The sequence below is a fragment of the Scyliorhinus torazame genome, chromosome 2 (genome assembly GCF_047496885.1).
Source record: "Scyliorhinus torazame isolate Kashiwa2021f chromosome 2, sScyTor2.1, whole genome shotgun sequence".
Classification (NCBI taxonomy): Eukaryota; Metazoa; Chordata; class Chondrichthyes; order Carcharhiniformes; family Scyliorhinidae; genus Scyliorhinus; species Scyliorhinus torazame.
The window spans coordinates 173898412-173914993 of NC_092708.1; the positions used below are offsets into that span (position 1 = coordinate 173898412).

General features: G+C 45.3%; 1 protein-coding gene across 1 annotated transcript in view; it reads right to left on the minus strand.

Moving 5' to 3' along the window:
• Nucleotides 1-16582, minus strand: part of wdr12 (WD repeat domain 12) — a 43627-nt gene that overhangs the window by 5323 nt on the left and 21722 nt on the right. Inside the window, exons 6-11 of the mRNA XM_072480388.1 lie at nt 12212-12366; nt 10150-10195; nt 9349-9434; nt 6838-6978; nt 5158-5263; nt 1017-1149 (exon numbers count right to left, since the gene is read on the minus strand). Coding sequence (XP_072336489.1) covers nt 1017-1149; nt 5158-5263; nt 6838-6978; nt 9349-9434; nt 10150-10195; nt 12212-12366 — 667 coding nt within the window. The remainder of the gene's footprint in view (nt 1-1016; nt 1150-5157; nt 5264-6837; nt 6979-9348; nt 9435-10149; nt 10196-12211; nt 12367-16582) is intronic.

Sequence of the window (16582 nt, forward strand, 5' to 3'; positions counted from 1 at the left end):
ACCTTTTGTCCCAATTTTCCCCCCTATTGCTCTCAAGATGCAAGCTTCCAAATTGGCCCCTATCATACTGGGCTGTTTTACTTTCTAACTCCCACTGCATCTCGTTTTCTCCTTGGATATTTGCTTGTTCACTCCACCCCAAGAAATGTGATTCTCCTTACTCCTCTAACTTCTGGCCTTTCATGTGGGCTTTCTAAAACATTACAATTAATTTCACATGATTAAAAATTCTGGAAAAATTACATCTGTTGAATGGTTTTGTGCCGGGCCATTTCACTGGTGAATTCTGGCTTTGTTACACTAGTCATCATGATGACATCTCTAAAACATGAGCAGCATTTGGGAACATGCACTTTGAAGTAATTTGCCATTTAATAATCTTACACCAAAGCGACTCATACATATCCATGGCCATACTGCAGTCTGTACTGTCAGCAAATGTTAATCAGGGTAGAAAGCTGCAACTGGCATAAGCCAAACTGGGCTAGGAAGGAAAGAATAGGGAAAAGGAGATAGAGCGTGGAGTGGATTGATATACAGTGATCCCTGCCAGGAGTGTATGTGTGAACACCAAGTAAGGGCAAAGTCAACTCAGCTGTGCCTCCACTGTTGGTCCAGGGCCCAAGAGTGGCCACTTGTCTGACATGCTGGGATACAGATACTGCCTGTAGAACTGCATGTAATTGGGGAAATTAACTTGAGCATGTAACATTTTTTTCAGAGCAGTGTTAAGTTTGAATAGAGGCCATTTACTCCTGTCCACTTGTGAAACTTGCTGTAATTGCCACAATATAGTCAAGATTAGCACAGACTCACACTCTAGAGACTGGTTTTCTTGCTGCCACTGTGAAACTATACCTGCCTGGTAAAAGTGAGGCTCATTCTAAAGTAGTTCTAATGGTGGAAATAGTTACAGAGATGACAGCATTTCAGTTTTGCAGAAATAACTTTTGAGATTTCAATCTAGCTTCTGCGAATCTCTGACCTGACACAAACAAAATAAATTCTCAAGATACCTTCTTACATCCCAGAGCTTGACCAATTTGTCAAACGAGCCCGAAATCAACTGATTCTCATGCGTGGGTGACCATTTGACTGCTGTTACCCATCCATTGTGTGAAGTTAGGGATAGCAGCACTAGAGATCCATCTGCGGGGGAGAAAGAAGAGAAAATAATTATACAGTGTGCCAACACTAACCCGTTCCAGCTCATTTTGCCCAAAACACAAAGTACTTTCTTTAAATATTATAGAGAATTAATTCATGAATGCAGACGGGAAAGAACTATTTAGTCTGGTGGCAGTACAGTGCCAAGACGTGGATTTGTAGAATAGTCTTGAGTGAATGGAATTAGGCAGCTGCTTCAGCTGTTGTCATTGTCTACATTTGAAGACAATAGAAGTTATTTTGAAATCCCCTTAAGTGAATGGATGGTTTGACATCCAGTCAACACAAGGCAGCAGAGTTGCCCTCCATCATCAGCATCCTTGTGACATCATAAAAAGGAGAAATTGTAACATTTAAGAACATAAGACTGAGGAGCAGGAGTCGGCCATATGGCCTTCGCACTGCTCCATCATTCAGGAAGATCTAGGCTGATCTGCCTGTGGTCTCAACTCCATTTTTCTGTCTGCTCCCCATAATCCTGGGTTCCCTTGTCCATCAAAAATCTATCTAACTCAGCTTTGAATAAATTCAATGACGCAGCCTCCAATACTCTCTGCGAAAGAGAATTCCACAACTTAATTTTTTTTAAAATTTATTGTACCCAATTAATGTTTTGCAATTAAGGGGCAATTTAGCGTGGCCAATCCACCTAGCCTGCACATCTTTGGGTTGTGGGGGCGAAACCCACACAAACACGGGGAGAACGTGCAAACTCCACACGGACAGTGACCCAGAGCCGGGATTGAACTTGGGCCGTGAGGCTGCAGGGCTAACCCACTGCAACACCGTGCTGCCCCGAATTCCACAGCTTAATGACATTGAGAGAGAAAAACGTCACCTCTACCCAGTCTTAAAAGAGACTTCTCATAATCTTAAACTGTGACCCCCTAGTCTCCCTCATGAGTGGAAACATCCACCTGTTAACTACTGTATCAAATCCCCTCAGAATCTTGTATGTTTCAATAAGATCATAGGAAGATAGGAATTAGGAGCAGAAGTAGGCAATTCAATCAGATCATGGTTAATCTCTTCCTGGTTTCCAATCCACCTCCCTGCCTGTTCCCCATATCTCTTTCACCCATTTTTAAAATCAGAAATATATCTATCTCCTGCACTGTAAATTCTATTCAAAAAAAAGTACGTTAAAGGCTGAGATTGGTGGATTTGTAATCAGTAAGACAATCGAGGGTTACATAATCTTTTCCAAGTGTAAGACCTTTTTATCAGATCACTTCACTCTGCGGCACTGGGCAAAACCAAAGACCTCCATCCAAACGGCAGATATATTCAGGCTATTAGTGAGCCAAAGGCCAGAGCATCTGTCTTCGCCCCTGTCTGCAGCTCCGATAAATCTGAAACTCCAAAGGGAGCTACCAAAGGACAAGGATCCAACTCAAGCCTAAGAATTTCTGACATGCTGCTGAAGAAAGAGACCCACAAGCTCAGAATACGTGTGCATAATGTGCTGGACCCCTAGAACACTGCTCGCACCTATCATCTACTTCTGAGAAGAACCTGCATATCCGTGCCCGGGTCAAATATGTCCTATGAACCACCTTAAACTGAATCAGACTGAGCCTAGCACACAAGGAGGTGGAAGTGACTCTGTGTACTGCCTCGTTCTCCGCTCCACCACCCCGCCCCAAACACCTCGCCCAGCACCCCCTCCCACTTAACCTCCTCCAGTGGAACCTGTTCCATTGACCCGAGCCGTCTATAAATTCCCTTCACCTACACCCACCACTGAAAGAACCCTATCCATCAACGAGGGCTGAGGCATCAAGGGGAAGTAAGAAATCTCCTTGCATACAAATGCGCTTACCTGATGATACAGAAACAGGTTAGCTCCTGAGAGCCAGTACGTGCCCACCCACTCCTCAAAATGAGCGATCTTCCCATCTATAAAGAAAAAGCCAAACCGCTCCAACCACTCCTCCCTCCATGTCCGAAATACTCAGTACAAGGCTGCTGGCACAAAATAATGATTCTCACAGATTGGGGCCAGCAATGACATAGCCCCCAGCTAAAAAAGCTGCCTCAACTGTCACCATATTCTCAAGATGGTATCCACCACTTGACTGGAAGTCCATTTAGCCGGAGAGAATAGCAGAGGAACTGTAACCAAAGCTCTCAAACTGGAACCTCCACAGGCACTTCCCTCCATATGCCCACAGACAGACTCCGTCCCCCTATATCAACCCTGCACCCTCTCAATATTTGGCTTATAAGGGGCTGCGTGTGAATGAGGCCATTGTGGCTTTAGATATACTTTGTAGTACTTGTTAATCTTAAAATCTGTGTGTATTTAAGATGGGGGGTGGTCAGTAAAGGAGTATTGTTTAATAGCTCAACTTTTCACGTTCAATAAATGTTCTTTGCTTGTTGTCAAAACTAATTAATGATCCTGTGACTCTGTTTGTCCAACTTTTATTAAAAAAAAGTAAAAGTTGCAGTGTTTTGAGCCAGGTTCCATTCTGGGTTCTTCCCATCCAGTTATAACATCAACTGGGATTGTAACAGCACTTAGAAAAGCATAGCATGATTTGAACAAGTCAACATGGTTTTACCAAAGGGAAATCTTGATTGGCAAATTTATTAAGAGTTTTTGAGGATGTAACAAGTGGGATAGATAAAGGGGATCCCGTCGATGCTGTATACTTGGATTTCCAAAAGGCATCTGATAAAGTATCACACAAAAGATAGCATAGTTTGGGAATTAGGTAAGAAGAAAAGAGTGTGAATAAATGGAGCATTTTCAAATTGGTAGGCTATGACTATGACTGTTCTGCAAGAATCAGTAAGAGGGCCTCAGCTATATATAAGCTATATTAATGACTTGGATGAAGAGACAGAGAGTAATGCATCTTAAAGCTGACAATTTAAAGCTAGGTGGAAATGTAAGTTGTGAGGAGGACACAGAGAAGCTGCAAAAGAGATATACAGAGGTTAGCTTGTGGGTAATATGATCGCAGGCAGCTAAGTGTGAGGTTATTCAATTTGGTTGTAAGAATTGTGAGAAATTATGTCTAACTTTAAGTTTAATTAATACTTGTGTGCGTTGAGAAAAGTGGGACAGAATTGCACTTTCATTTATTTTTGAAGCAAGTTTGGTGCCAGGAGGTCTGGAGGGCCTCCTAGCAAAAAGGTCAAGTTTTCTGGATTTGTTTTGTATTGATGCTTCTTTAATGAGGTTTTACAACCCTCAAAAGTGAAGAGATGAGTTACAAAGGCTTAGTATTAGTAGTTAAGTGATATTTGGGGGGAAAAACATAAAATAGAAAAAACGATGCAGTTGCCTAGCGACAGGGGTCCAGTGATACGGGAAAATACAGGTGTTCACAGTACGCATGCCAAAGAGTGAAGACAGGAGTTCTAAGTTATCATATATGAAATACTGCAAGGCTGTTGGGGACTGAGTTTAGGAAATTCGTGTTTGCTTTTCAGTTGAAGTAATCGTGAACTTAGATGTCTCAGAAAGAGATGCCAGCTGAGATAAAAGCATCTAGTTAAATCTGCAAGAAGAAAACCATTTGCAACTGAGTCAGCCCAAGAAGCCTTGGTGATGTTGGTGGCAAATCTTCACTGACTTTTGTGTCTGCAAGATAGACAGGGATTCGCCAATTCCCCTAGCGGGGAGGTCAATTACCAGGAGGCACAGATTCAATAAGATTGGTTGAAGGATTAGAGGGTGATGAGGAGAAACATCTTTACCCAGAGCGTGGTGGGTATTTGCAACTTGCTGCTTAGTCTGGTGGTGGAGGCAGACCTTCACCTGGTACCTGGACCTGCACCTAAAGTGCTATAACCTGCAAGGTTATGGTGTTGGAAGATGGGATTAGAATGAACAGCTAGTTTTATAACTTTTTGTTTGGCCAGCGCAAACACGGTGACCTCTTTCTCTGCTGTAATTTTTCTATGGTTCTATGGAGCTAACAGGATGGTACAGAGTTAGTGTCTTGAAGGAGAAAGCACAAAACATTTCTTAATTACCCTTTGAGCGTGGGTCCCACAGCCTGATGTGCCTGTCTGTGCTGCCTGATGCCAGCCTTTTGCACAATGGTGAATAAGTGATGCAATTAAACACTTTGCTTCCACTCTGTAGAGAAAGAAAGCAGTTAGGAAACTAAGAAACATAGGAAATCTGTTTCAGATAGCATGAGATAATACAAGTCATTTGAGGAAATACTTAGCTTCAAAACCAGATGTGATTAGACTGCTATATCACAAATTAGACAACCTGAATCATAGAGTTTACAGTGCAGGAGGTCATTTGGCCCACTGAGTCTGCACCGGCTCTTGGAAAAAGCAGCCTACGTAAGCCCATGCCGTTACCCTATCCCCATAACCCAGTAACCCCACCTAACCTTTCGGACATAAGGATAATTTAGCATGGCCAATCCATCTAACCTGCACATCATTGGACTGTGGGAGGAGACGGGAGCACCCGGAGGAAACTCTTGCAGACACGGGGAGAAAGTGCAAACGCGACACATTCACCCGAGGCCGAAATTGAACCAAGGAGCTGTGAGGCAGCAGTGCTAACCACTGTGCCACCGTGCTGCCCATCTTGTTTGATAGGATAAAACACAAAGATAGAAAAACAATGATCTGCTATCACATCAATCAGACATTTAGGCATCTACTGACCAAAAGAAAGCAGCTTTTTGAAGAGCCAGAGTGATCGTTAGTGGAGTTGAGAAAAGAGCAGGGAACGAAAAGCAGAGATACACATACAGTGCTTTGTAAAAATTAAAGTTTGCCTGGGATAGCGTGTTTATAGATTTTGATAGTACACTTAAAATGCAAAAACAAATCATGTGCTGTTAGAAAGTTTCAGCACCAGGCAGCATTAGAACAAAACTCTGTTTTCTTTTGTGGGAAAAGAGAAATAATGGTCATTTCATAGCAGCACACACTGTCCCAATTCACATGTAAAGAATGGTTACTTGGATCGGTATCATATTTCAAAGTTTTGCATAAATGACAACTTTAAATCACAAGCACGATAAGTACAATTAGGAATAAAAACAGAAAATGCTGGAATTAATTCTAGCAGCATCTGTGGTGAGAGAAACGTAGTTAGCGTTTCAGGTCAATGATGAAAGGTCAAAGGCCCAAAACATAACTGTTTCTCTCTCCAGAGATTTCACAAGACCTGTCCAGCATTTTCTATTTTTATTTCAGGTTTCCAGCATCTGTATCGTTTCCAGCATCTGTATCATTTTACTTTGTTACACCTGGGAAGTGTTGCTTTGGAATTGTGTGATAATCCAACAAATGTGTTCTTTAACAGTTTTTATTCGTAGCTTTCCTGGGGGGTTTGGATTACACCAATGAGCTGTCAACAAAATGGCAAGTGGCAAGAAAGGATTTGTTCCTTCAATTCACAATATAAGAGTGGATTGCTCCAGGAAGCTGAGGAAAGATTTCACAGATGACAATTTCTTCTCATCTGGAGGACAGAAATGCATATACACAAATCTTTTCTAGACTATAACGCTCTTAATGCCCAAGAACAGTACAGCGAATACCACCATCCCTGTACTACCCAATTAATCAAGTTCTCTCAAAAGGGTAGTTATGGGAATAATGTGTGCATTTATTCCACTGTGGCCTCCATTAAATATTAATTGCAGAATCCATGCTGCTAAGTAAAGATTACCAACTCACCAGAGTACATTTCTGGGCTCCAGTTTCAGCATCCCAGATCTTTATGGTATGATCCCAAGATGCACTACAGAGTTCTTCTGTATCAGACCACAAGACTGAAGAAACCGCTTCATTGTGACCAGACAATGTCATCATAGGAGTCTGTGGAAGAGGATATCCAAGTTATCAATGGTGCCTCCTAATGACAGATCATTAAGCAACATGTTCTGTTTAAATGATAAAGTTTTTAATTTTACGAAAATGTAAAATAAAATATTCAAACTTCCAAACGGAGAGTATTCTTCATACTACAGCCGGATTTTCTACACAGAAATCAGGCAAATGAAAGGTCTGCAAACTTTCAGACTTAAAGCCCAGTAATATCTCCGGGATGCAGAGGCTCCATCTAGTGGTAGAGGAACAGAAGTGCATCGATCTGAATCCTGTGTAAAGCTCCACCTGGTGTTAGAAGGGCAGAATTGCACCGACCTGGAACTCTTATGTAAAATGCCATCCGGTAGCCGAAGGACAGAACTGCGTTGACCTGAATCTCAGGAATGAATCTATTCCCCAGAGGCCACAATTGCAGATTAATCTCAAACCTGTTTCCTTAATCCCCATTTTTAAAAAATCCTCTCCAACCCTTACCGTGTGTCTGTCTTGTGTGTGTTTGGGTGGCACGGGATTTGGGGATTAGGTAGACCACTGCCCTGTTATTTATTTATATATATTCATCCTTTCCTCATTATTAATAAACAGTTTGTAAATCTGATGTCTGTAACTCATTGGATCAGTCAGGGGTTAAGGATCTCAGAAAAGCACAAATTATTGGTTAATTCACCTATGTTGACACTCCAGGGACTGTGGGGCTGGAACTGACTGAGCACTCGCCCAGGGTGTCATAACCATCTCTATATATTTATACACCTCTATATATATCATATGAAATGGCAAGGAAGCATAAACAAAGCTTAAAACCTCCGGGACTTGTGTTTAAACTTGGTTATACATTAGGCTGGCAAATATTGAGGATTTTGTCTATTTATGTGGGATCTTACTTAGGTTGTGCAGAAACAGGACCCAAATGTCAGGCGAACTTCACTCAATGCAGGAAGTAAAGTTATTGAAATTTACAAAGTCTGTTTCAATATTTGATTTTACTCATCTGAAATAACATAGCAAATGTTTATTTTTTGTTGAAAGTGTTATGATCCCCACTGGGAATCGTAAACCAAAGTAACCAAATGACCTTCATATGAAAACACAAATTCCAACAATCTTTCATTTCTGGTAACTTTAACTCAAATCAAATATGAATTAACAAGCAAATGATACTTCAAACAAGAAAGTAATAGCCAATATAATAAAGATACGCCTTTCACAACCACAAACACCACCTCCTGCAAACATGTGGTACCACATGCAGTTCTAAGTTTTTTCTAACTTGGCCTCTGGCACACAGGATCACTCACTATCCCATTCAATTGATTAGGCCCTCAAGTCATGTTCTCCAGCAGCCATATACTGTCTGAGAGACTGTATTTACCCAAATGGTACACTCCTTTTCAACATCCTTAGGTTCATGACAATTGTGAAGGCACAATTCCCCAAAGACTCATTTATTCCACTCCTTTAATAGACCGTTAAACAGTCCAGTAGGCTTTGGCAAAACTGAAGCAGCGGCTGTAACTGTCCAATTCACAATCCCTGTCTGAAAACTGTCTTCATCTTTCTGTTCCATTTAATTGAATTAAACACACACAGCTCCTGGTAAATGTGCCATCTCTGTTCTCCACACTGCTGTAGCTCTCCCTCGTGTCTGCCAGCCACACAGCTTTCATACGTTAACTTCTTTCCTATTAGTACTGCTTCAGTTGAAGAGTTGCAAAGTGGCAGGGATCAGTATTTCTTATCCTCCAAGAAAAATATAAGTGGCTCTTTTACAATTGATGAAATCTCCTAAAAGGCCCTTTCAAATATTCTTAAAAACTGATTCCAGACATTTTAAAGAAATTAAAAATTTTCTTTACTGCTTCCAGGTTAAAGATCATCACAGAGGTTTGTGCTGTAATTGAACCAATTGAACACATATATAAATAAATTTAACCCATGGAACCCAATAAGTTATTTTCCTTTGCAAGGTGGACTGAAAATGCAATCCCGTTGCTTGTGATTTCCAACCTATGAAGATTCTATAGATGGGGACTATGATGTTAAATCTTTTGTTTATTGTAACACTATAAGTCTTGCAAATGCCTTGGAAACACCATCATCTCTACTTTCATTTTACCCTTATGTAGAAACCCATCATTTCCTCCTAGTATGGTGAAAAGAAGGAATTGGAATTCAAGTCAAAAACTCTCACTGGAGTGCTTCACCTGGCACATCAGTCTCACTATCCCTTTTAGATCCTGGATAAGGACATAGTATACACTCTTAGGTCATCACTTCCTGTGACAACCTGATTATTTCCCTTCCTTTACCTTTGCCATTATCCTACGCAAAAAATTACAATATTAATTAACTGCTTACTCTTGTTAATCCCAGCTGTTCAGTCTTCTGTTTTTTCCTTGGTCTGGATTCAGATTCCTCCGCCATTTCTTCATCCTCATTGGGAACTAAGTGTTCAAAAACTCAGGTTGTTGAGAAAGTAAACGTTGGCATAGTGCAGTGGCAGAATAGAGCCTTACACATTCAACTCTACCATATGGCAAACTCCTTGTGTTGGGTGCTGTAACAAAGTAGCAGAGACCCGAGGAAAAGGTCATCTTGAGCAAGTTTGAGTTACACTAGTGATGGCAGGTTACCTATCAATTGCCTTAGCCAGGATATGGTTCATGGTCCTGAGACATAAGGCAGGGACAAGCACAGGGTATGATATACAATTCTGGGATATGCTTACTCTGCTTTGTCAGTAGAACACAACATCGGATGTAACAAATGCATTCCTGACATCAAAATCTCAACAAGCAAATGTTAAAAGCTACATATTGCCAGATCATCATGGAGCAGCTTGGCTCTGATGAGTTAGATAATTCCAATTGCTTTGACATTGCAAATTTGTCTGGCATTTAGGGTGCCAAAATGAAGACAATGCTTCCAAATAATGATGCTACAAAATATTATACAATTAATTTAGTAAAGAAAATTGAAGCAAACCAGACATTTGACTAATTTTTAAGAAAAGCTGCTGATTGACAATTTGGACCTTGAAATTGGTCAGGAATGATTAAATGAAAGAAAAAAGTAACAGTTTGAGAGCTGGGCTTCAGACATGTGAGTTTGTGGACAAATATTTAGTGAAAGGAAACCAAAGCCAATAGAAAACATTACCTGTCGACCAAATCTTTATCATCTTGTCCCATGAGCCACTGCAAAACTAAGCAGAAAATGTGTCGGTAAAGCACATGGAAAAATAGGTAATCTGCAAATCTAAAATAAACTTGAGTACTGCAATGTCTTTAGTTAATCAAATTTGTACTGCACAGGAGGCCATTCAGCCATTGTGCATAGACTGGTTTTTTGAAAGAGCTGTCCCAATGAGTCCCATAGCCCAGCTTTTTCCTCATAACTCTGCAAATTTAGTCCTCTTTAAATACATTTTTGAAAGTTGCCTTTTTAAAGTTATACAAAATACAATCCTGCTACTTTCAGGTAGTGCATTCCAAATCTTAATGATCCTGTGTGGCCAAATTTCTCTCTCATTCTCTAATTCTTTTACCAATTACTTTAAATCTATGATCTTTAGTTACCAACCCATGTGCCAAATGTTTCTCCATGAAAACCCTTTGTAATTTTGAATATCTATCAAATCTTCTCTTAACCTTCTCTGCTCTAAGGAAAATAATTCCATTTTGAAAAAAATGAAATGAAATGAAAATTGCTTATTGTCACGAGTAGGCTTCAATGAAGTTACTGCGAAAAGCCCAGTCGCCACATTCCGGCGCCTGTTCAGGGAGGCTGGTACAGGAATCGAACCATGCTGCTGGCCTGCCTTGGTCTGCTTTAAAAGCCAGCGATTTAGCCTAGTGAGCTAAACCAGCCCCTCTCCACATAACTGAACTACCTCATCCTTTGTATCACTCCAATAAATGTTCATTCCACCATCTCCAAGCCTCAAACATCCTTCCCAGAACTTCATGCAATACTCCAGATGAGGTACAACCAGTGATTTGAAAAGGAAGTTTCAGTAACATTTGTGATTTGACATTTTGCAGTGGTGCAAAATTGTTCCAGAGGCTCTGGTGAAAATCATTGACTGAAGTGCCAATGACCAACACTGACCCCAGTCTACGGAAAAAACAAGACAAATAGGAGTACATACATAGAAACATACATAGAAAATGGAAGCAGGGGGCCGTTTGGCCCTTCGAGCCAGCTCTGCCATTGTGATCATGGCTGGTCATCGAGTTCAATACCCTGATCCCGCCTTTCTCCCATATCCCTTGATCCCTTTAGTCCCAAGAACTATATCTAATCCCTTCTTGAAGGAATTAGGCCATAAAGCCGCTTGGGCCTGCTCCAACATTCAATAGGACCATGACTGACCATCTTGATCAACTCTACGTCCTGCGATTTGCATACAAGAACATCCAAATCCCTCTGAACACAAAACTTAGTAGTCTCACACCATTTGAAAATATCTTGATTTTTTTAATTCTTCCTACCAAAATGGATAATTCACATTTCCCCATATTATACTTCATCTCCCACATTTCAGCCCTATCCCTTTGCAGCCTCATTGTACCTTCCTCAAAGCTTTCCCCATAACTTTGTACCATCAGTCAGTATGGACATTTAACATTTGACTTCCTCACCCAAGCCATGACATTAGATTGTAAATAGACATGGTCAAAGCACTGATCCTGGCGGCTCTCCACTAGTTAAACCTGCCAATCTGAAATGAAACGTTTATTGCAAATGTTTTCTGTCCATTAACCAATCCTCAATCCAAGCTATTATTCCCAATCACATACGAATTCTAATTTTATCTGGCAAGCCACTCTTAAAAGGAAAATAAAAAGTACTGGTTCATGATTAATGTAGATCCAACACAATACGTAGATATACCTCTTCCTACTTTCCTCAATAAGCTTTTCAGAACAACACTGCTAAAAGTCTAAGAGTAGATAACTGGATTGTCATTAACAAGGGGCAGAAAAAGACAAAAGAATGAACAGAACACACTCACAATAAGGATACCAGAATTTCTCATTTTGTCTAAAGATTAAATACATGCATCACTTTTTTTTGGCTTATTCTGCTCTTCCCAATCTGCTGGACTTTTATGGTTCCCTTGAATAGGATTACCTAAACTATTAAACCAGACAAAAGTGCTAATCTATGGATCTAAATGGATACACGGAGCTAAAAATCTCAGAATTTAGCAACTCACTTTGGTTTTGGTGTTGTCCACAGCAATTGATTCTACACTCGCAGCATGTCCTCGACAACAGTGCAATGCTTTCACTTTGTTCTTTTCAGAGTTCCATTCCCACAAAATAACACTCTGATCTTGAGAGGCACTGAGCAGCAAGTTGCAGGAACCAACTAATAAAAACAGCACTCAGTTAAATAAAGCCATACATCACATTTATAAAGACAGCACATGAAAGCACAAGCACATTTTACCAAGGAATGATGAACGTGTGGCCAGGTTTTGAGTAAGCGTAAAACTGGAGACTTCCGGTTGCGGCTATGCAGAGCTAAGTCGCAGGTTCGGCACCTCCTGCTTGGAACGGACTTTGGGCTCTTTTCAGGGCCCCCAACAGCATTTTCTCGACATTTCCCGGTGTGGGAAGAAGACTGCAACATTCCCACGACAGTGTATGGCTTGGACCAGGAGCGGGGCGACTAAAAAAGTGGCGGTGAAGCCAAAGAAAGTGCGAGGGAAGAAGAGCAAGATGGCGGCGGGCGGGGACCAGGCAGCGTGGATGCAGTGGGCGCAGGAGCAGCAGGAGATTATCCAGCGCTGCTTCAGGGAGCTCAAAGCAGACTTGCTGGAGCCGATGAAGGCTTCTATTGATAAGCTGCTGGAGACCCAGACGGCCCAGGGGGTGGCGATCCGCGAGGTCCGACAAAAGATCTCAGATAACGAGGACGAGATCTTGGGCCTAGCGGTAAAGGTGGAGGCGCACGAGGCGCTCCACAAGAAATGGCAGGAGCGATTCGAGGAGATGGAGAATCAGTCGAGGTGGAAGAATCTGCGGATCCTGGGCCTCCCGGAGGGGTAGGACATGGGGGCCTATGTGGTCACCATGTTAAACTCGCTGATGGGAGAGGGGTCCTTCCAGGGGCACCTGGAGCTGGAAGGGGCCCATAGAGTGCTGGCGAGGAGGCCCAAGGTTAACGAGCCGCCGCGGGCGGTGTTGGTGCGGTTTCATCAGTTTGCTGATCGGGAGTGCGTACTCAGGTGGGCCACGAATGAGAGGAGCAGCAGGTGGGAGAATGCAGAGGTTCGAATATATCAGGACTGGAGCGCGGACGTGGTGAAGAAGAGGGCTGGATACAACCGGGCGAAGGCGGTGCTGCACAGGAAGTGGGTGAAGTTTGGCATGCTGCAGACGGCGCGACTGTGGGTCACCTACAAGGACCGGCACCATTATTTTGAGCCCCGGAGGAGGAGTGGGCCTTTGTTCAGGCCGAGAAGCTGGGCACAAACTGAGGGTCGTGATGGGGGGTCAGACGTGGGGATGGTCGGGGATTGTTGTTGATGTGTCACATTTTGAGGGGGGGTTCTTTGTTCTTGTTTCTTTTTGATTCGGGGTGGGTGGTTAGGGTGGGTTGGGCACTGTTTTGGTTGGGTCTGTCGGGTGGGCTCTTGGAGGGGGGCAAGTAAACGGAGTAGGGGGTAGATGGCCGGTAGGGGGGATGGAGCCCCGCGTCGGGGGTGAGGGGACTGGGCCTGTAAAAGGAGCTGCGGCAGAGGAGGCGGAGCCGGGCAGGTGGAAAGCGCGGGCTTTTTCCCGCTCTGAAGGCTGGAGGGGGCGGGGAAGCGTGGTTTTTTTTCCCGTGCTTGGGATGGAAGGGGGAGGCGGAGAGCCTACTGGTGGGTAATGCAGGGGGAGGGGAAGTCCCACAATGGGAGGAGTCGAAGGAGAGGCGGGAGTGGCCGGGGTCAGCAGGAGTCAGCTGACTTGCGGGAGTGCAATGGGGGGAGCAAAACAGTTAGGAGGGGTCTTAGCTGGGGGGGGGGGGGGGGGGGGGACTGGGTTGCTGCTGGTATGGTCAACGGGGAGCTGGAGCGAGTAGAGGGGTTGGGATGGGGGTCTGCCGCCGTGGGGAACGGGCAGGGCGTGGGGTGCGGGCGCGTGGCTGGCCGAGGAGAGGTTATGGCTAGTCGGCGGGGGAGGGGGCGGGTAGCCCCCTGATCCGGCTGATAACCTGGAACGTAAGGGGACTGAACGGTCCGGTAAAGCGGGCCCGGGTGTTCACGCACCTGAAGGGGCTGAAGGCGGATATGGTCATGCTCCAGGGGACACACCTGAAGGTGGCAGACCAGGTAAGATTGAGGAAGGTGTGGGTAGGTCAGGTGTTTCATTCGGGGCTGGATGCCAAAAATCAGGGGGTGGCAATCTTGGTGGGAAAGAGGGTGTCGTTCGAGGCGTCGTGTATTGTGACAGACAATGGCAGAAGGTACGTAATGGTAAGTGTAAGCTGCAAGGGGAGAGGGTGGTGCTGGCCAACGTGTACGCCCCGAACTGGGACGATGCGGGTTTTATGTGGCGCATGTTGGGTCGGATCCCGGACTTGGAAATTGGGGGCCTGATAATGGGGGACAGGACTTTAACACGGTGTTGGATCCGGCACTGGAACGCTCCAGGTCTAGGACGGGTAGGAGGCCGGCGGCGGCTAAAGTGCTGAGGGGACCAGATGGGAGGGATGGATCCTTGGAGAGTTGCAAGGCCGGGGGCTTGGGAATTTTCATTCTTCTCGCATGTTCATAAGGCCTATTCCCGGATCAACTTTTTTGTTATGAGCAGAGCGCTGATAGCGAGAGTAGCAGATACCGAGTACTCGGCGATAGCCATTTCGGATCACGCCCCGCATTGGGTTGACCTAGAGCTGGCGGAGGAGAGGGACCAGCGCCCGTTGTGGCACTTGGAGGTGGGGCTGTTGGCGGACGAGGTGGTGAGCGAGCGGGTCCGAGGAAGCATAGCGAGATACCTGGAGGCCAACGATTACGGGGAGGTCCGAGTGGGGATGGTCTTGGAGGCGCTAAAGGCGGTGGTTAGGGGAGAGTGATCGCCATTAGGGCCCACAAGGAGAGGAAAGAGTAGAGGGAGAGGGAGAGGCTGGTGGGGGAGATGGTGAGGGTAGACAGGAGGTACGCGGAGGTGCCGGAGAAGGGACTGTTGAGGGAGAGGCATAGCCTCCAGGCCGAATTTGATCTGTTGACCACCAGGAAGGCGGAGGCGCAGTGGAGGAAGGCCCAGGGGGCGGTTTATAAATATGGGGAAAAGGCAAGCCGGATGCTGGCGCATCAGCTTCGGGAGCGGGACGCAGCTAGGGAGATCGGGGGAGTTAAGGATAGGGGAGGGAGTGTGGTGCGGAGTGGGGTTGGCATCAATGGGGTCTTCAGGGACTTTTATGAGGAACTGTATCGGTCCCAGCCCCCACTGGAGGAAGGAGGGATGGGCCGCTTTCTGGACCAATTGAGGTTCCCGAAGGTGGAGGAGGGACTGGTGGCGGGATTAGGGGCCCCGATTGGGCTGGAGGAGCTGGCCAAAGGGATAGGGAGCATGCAGGCGGGGAAGGCACCGGGGCCAGACGGTTTCCCGGTCAAATTCTACAAAATATATGTGGACCTGTTGAGCCCGTTGCTGGTTAGGACCTTCAATGGGCCTCCCCAAGGGAGGGGGGGCTTTGCCCCGACTATGTCCCGGGCACTGATCTCCTTGTTGTTAAATGTAGATGCCAAGGTGCTGGCGAAGGTCTTAGCCACGAGAATTGAGGATTGGGTGCCGCAGGCTATCCACGAAAGCCAGACGGGTTTCGTGAAGGGGAGGCAGTTGAACGTGAATGTGCAGAGGCTCCTGAACATTATTATGATGCTGGCGAGGGAGGGGGAGGCGGAGATAGTGGTGGCGATGGACGCTGAGAAAGCCTTCGATAGGGTAGAGTGGGGGTACTTGTGGGAGATGCTGAAGTGGTTCGGGTTTGGGGAGGGGTTCATCAGGTGGGTTAGGCTGTTGTACGAGGTCCCAATGGCGAGTGTGGCCACGAACAAGAGGAGGTCTGAGTACTTTTGGTTGCATCGAGGGACGAGGCAGGGGTGTCCCCTGTCCCCCCTGCTCTTCGCACTGTCGATTGAACCCCTGGCTATGGCACTGAGGGAGTCGAGGAACTGGAGGGGGTTGGTGCGGGGTGGGGAGGAGTATAGGGTGTCGCTATATGCGGACGACTTGCTGCTATATATGGCGGACCCGGTGGGGGGAATGCCGGAGGTAATGAGGGTCCTCAGGGAGTTCGGGGATTTCTCAGGGTACAAGCTCAACATGGGGAAGAGCGAGTTGTTCGTGGTTCACCCAGGGGACCAGGAGAGGGGGATTGGCGAGCTCCCACTAAAAAGGGCGGAGAGGAGCTTCAGGTATTTTGGGGTCCAGGTGGCCAGGAGCTGGGGGCCCTGCATAGACTTAATTTCACGAGGCTGGTGGAGCAAATGGAGGAGGAGTTTAAGAGGTGAGACGCGTTGCCGCTGTACCTGGCGGGTAGGGTGCAGTCAGTCAAGATGACGGTGCTCGCAAGGTTTTTGTTCCTGTTCCAG